The 2,573-nt window shown below is 39.4% G+C and overlaps 1 protein-coding gene across 3 annotated transcripts in view; it reads right to left on the bottom strand.

The window, feature by feature from the left end:
• The window catches only part of LOC107722600 (collagen alpha-1(XVIII) chain-like), a 44,460-nt gene that overhangs the window by 6,643 nt on the left and 35,244 nt on the right, over positions 1-2,573 (bottom strand). For all 3 annotated transcript variants that reach the window (XM_016531028.1, XM_016531026.1, XM_016531027.1), the window contains 5 exons: positions 1,255-1,317; positions 669-758; positions 556-591; positions 415-468; positions 267-323 (listed from right to left, as the gene is read on the bottom strand). In XM_016531028.1, the coding sequence (XP_016386514.1) occupies positions 267-323; positions 415-468; positions 556-591; positions 669-758; positions 1,255-1,317 (300 nt within the window). The remainder of the gene's footprint in view (positions 1-266; positions 324-414; positions 469-555; positions 592-668; positions 759-1,254; positions 1,318-2,573) is intronic.

Below are 2,573 nucleotides of genomic sequence, written 5' to 3'. Positions count from 1 at the left end.
CGCTGTGGATCGCTGGATCGGCTTTCACCATGGACGAAGCGGAGTTGAGCCCGGGGTCTGTAGTCTGTGGTTGCCGCAAGCCCGCAAGCCCGCCGCCGCTCACTCAAGCCGGCCTCCGTTCACTCTAACCGCCGGAGAAACAATAATGTACAGTATGTGGAAAATAATGTGTTTTTTGAACCTTAAACCGCATAAACAGATTTCATTACACCAAATACACAAAATAATGTTCTTTTAAGCAACATCATATGACCCCTTTAACTTACAGGGGGACCACTAGAATCTCCCTTGTCTCCTTTCCTTCCAGCTATTCCAGCCCTGCCCTGAAAGAAATTTGAGGGAGTTAATGGAAATAAGCATGTATGAGATAGTGAGACTGTAAATAAACAGACAAAATTTAAATTTTTTTTTTACTGGTCGACCAGGAAGTCCATATTCTCCTTTTTGCCCAGGTGGTCCAATCGGCCCCTAACGATCAAAGAAAAACATACATATTCTTCGATAGTTGTATTTATGCATGCATGCTTCAGTTTTTGTTTGAGAGATGCATCTTACCACAATCCCAGGCTGTCCAGAGGGGCCGATATCTCCCTGCAAAGTACAACGATGTCAATGTCAGACCATTAAGGAACAACAAAAAGTTCAAGCTCAAAAGTAGATAGTTCAACCTTCATTCCCTTTGGTCCTCTGGGTCCTCTCAGGCCTGGTATTACAGAGCCATCAGCAGCTATAGATACACCTGGCTCCCCCCTTTCTCCCTATCAGACAATACAACAAATGATATTCCATAAAACGTTACTTTATGGCAATCCTGACCAAGTAGTTCTAATGTAGTATGTCATATATGAGTAATGGGTGAAACATCTACTTGCATTAAAGGTGCTGTAAGCAATTTCAGCTATTTTACTAGGTTCTGCTAACCTGAACACATAAGAGAGAGCGTGAGACTCTCTTTGGAAGTGTCTCTGGGCTGTCACAGAGTTAGTCCTCAGGAGACCTATTTCAGTGATCTCCGAGTTGGCAAGAACATTTTATGTGTGCTATTCAAAAATAGCTTAGAGCACCTTTACAGTAAGCAATCAGATGTGACAGCTAAATTACAGTGGTAAAGACAGCAGCTCAGATTTATGAATACTTGAAAATAAAATGAGCCCTCATTAGGAAATTTGTCATGTCAATCGTGAGGCAATGATGGGAGAGTTTGTGCCGCATTATGTGCAACAGGTTATTTCTGATCGCGTTTTAAACCCATACCTTCAGTCCTGGAGGTCCTTGAATGCCAGGAAACCCAATTTCACCTTTTGGTCCTCTTGGGCCCTGAGAATTACAACATTCAAGCAAGTTATTTCCACCATTATAATGGTTTGTTTGCCAGTTTATACCCCCAAACTCCAGAGTAAGCCCATTAAAAGCTCTACACAAAATCATATGAAATTTAAATGAATAAGTTCAGCTCAGCCAAAGGCTATTTTAATTACCAGAAAAATGTAATTCCATTTGTTACTCCTTTTCTTTAAAAAAGCAAAAATCAAGGTTACAGTAAGGCACTTACAATGGATGTGAATGGGGCTAATTAGCAAAGTGGATTAGTTTATCCAATCGGTTTATATCCACTTTTCATCGCCACATCAACGCAACACTGAACACTTTACAGCTCATTGCAAATGCAATGCAGAAGAATTGATAAGTGCTTCTATAAGTTTAGTAGCTTCATATTTCTGCTTTTTAATACTCAAAAAAACGTCATTCACTTCCATTGTGAGTGCATCGATGTATCTTTTGTTTTTTGTTTTTTTAAGACAAAGGAAGTGATTGAACTTGCATTGAGCATGGAATCTTCCTTTAATAGTGGTTTCTACCATAGAATTTTGAGGAGAGAAAAATGTACCAACCACCAAATTATGGATTATTATTTTATGACACTGTAAGGTAAACTGGCAAATTCATATACAGAAAGATCATATGACATGACTGAACCCAGTAAAAGCACTATGAAGCTATGTCAGTCCATCTCAAGTGGTCCAAAAATTGAAAACTTGGTTGCCTGACCATTTCTTGATTGATTACATACCTATGCATATTGGGACTGCAAAATGTATTGCATGGTGGTATTGCAAAACCACAATTTTTAATTTTTATTTTACTTGGTTATTCAGAGTGTCCGTCTTTAAAATAAAAAAGGGTCAAGCAAACTCCGTAGGACCACTCAGCAACTTAAAGCTTAACTTTAAAGGGGTCATATGATGCGATTTCAAGTTTTCCTTTCTCTTTGGAGTGTTACAAGCTGTTCGTGAATAGATAAGATCCCTAAAGTTGCAAAGACTAAAGTCTCAAACCCAAAGAGATATTCTTTATAAAAGTTAAGACTGGTCCACGCCCTCCTAAAATGTCTCGTTCAAACACGCCCCCACATGTCTACGTCACGATATGGGAAGATTTGCATAATGCCGGCCAAATGTTCATGAAAAGAAAGAAGGCGATATATGAGATATGATAACAATAAAAACTTTATTGTTGCTGCCACCGGTGCCGCCATGTTGTGAAGACGCTGTGTGTTTCGTTGCGAAAGCAAA

Source organism: Sinocyclocheilus rhinocerous, unplaced genomic scaffold (genome assembly GCF_001515625.1).
Source record: "Sinocyclocheilus rhinocerous isolate Xijiao unplaced genomic scaffold, SAMN03320098_v1.1 scaffold541, whole genome shotgun sequence".
Classification (NCBI taxonomy): domain Eukaryota; kingdom Metazoa; phylum Chordata; class Actinopteri; order Cypriniformes; family Cyprinidae; genus Sinocyclocheilus; species Sinocyclocheilus rhinocerous.
Note: the sequence above shows the minus strand (reverse complement) of the source record. Positions and strands in the feature narration are given on the sequence as shown.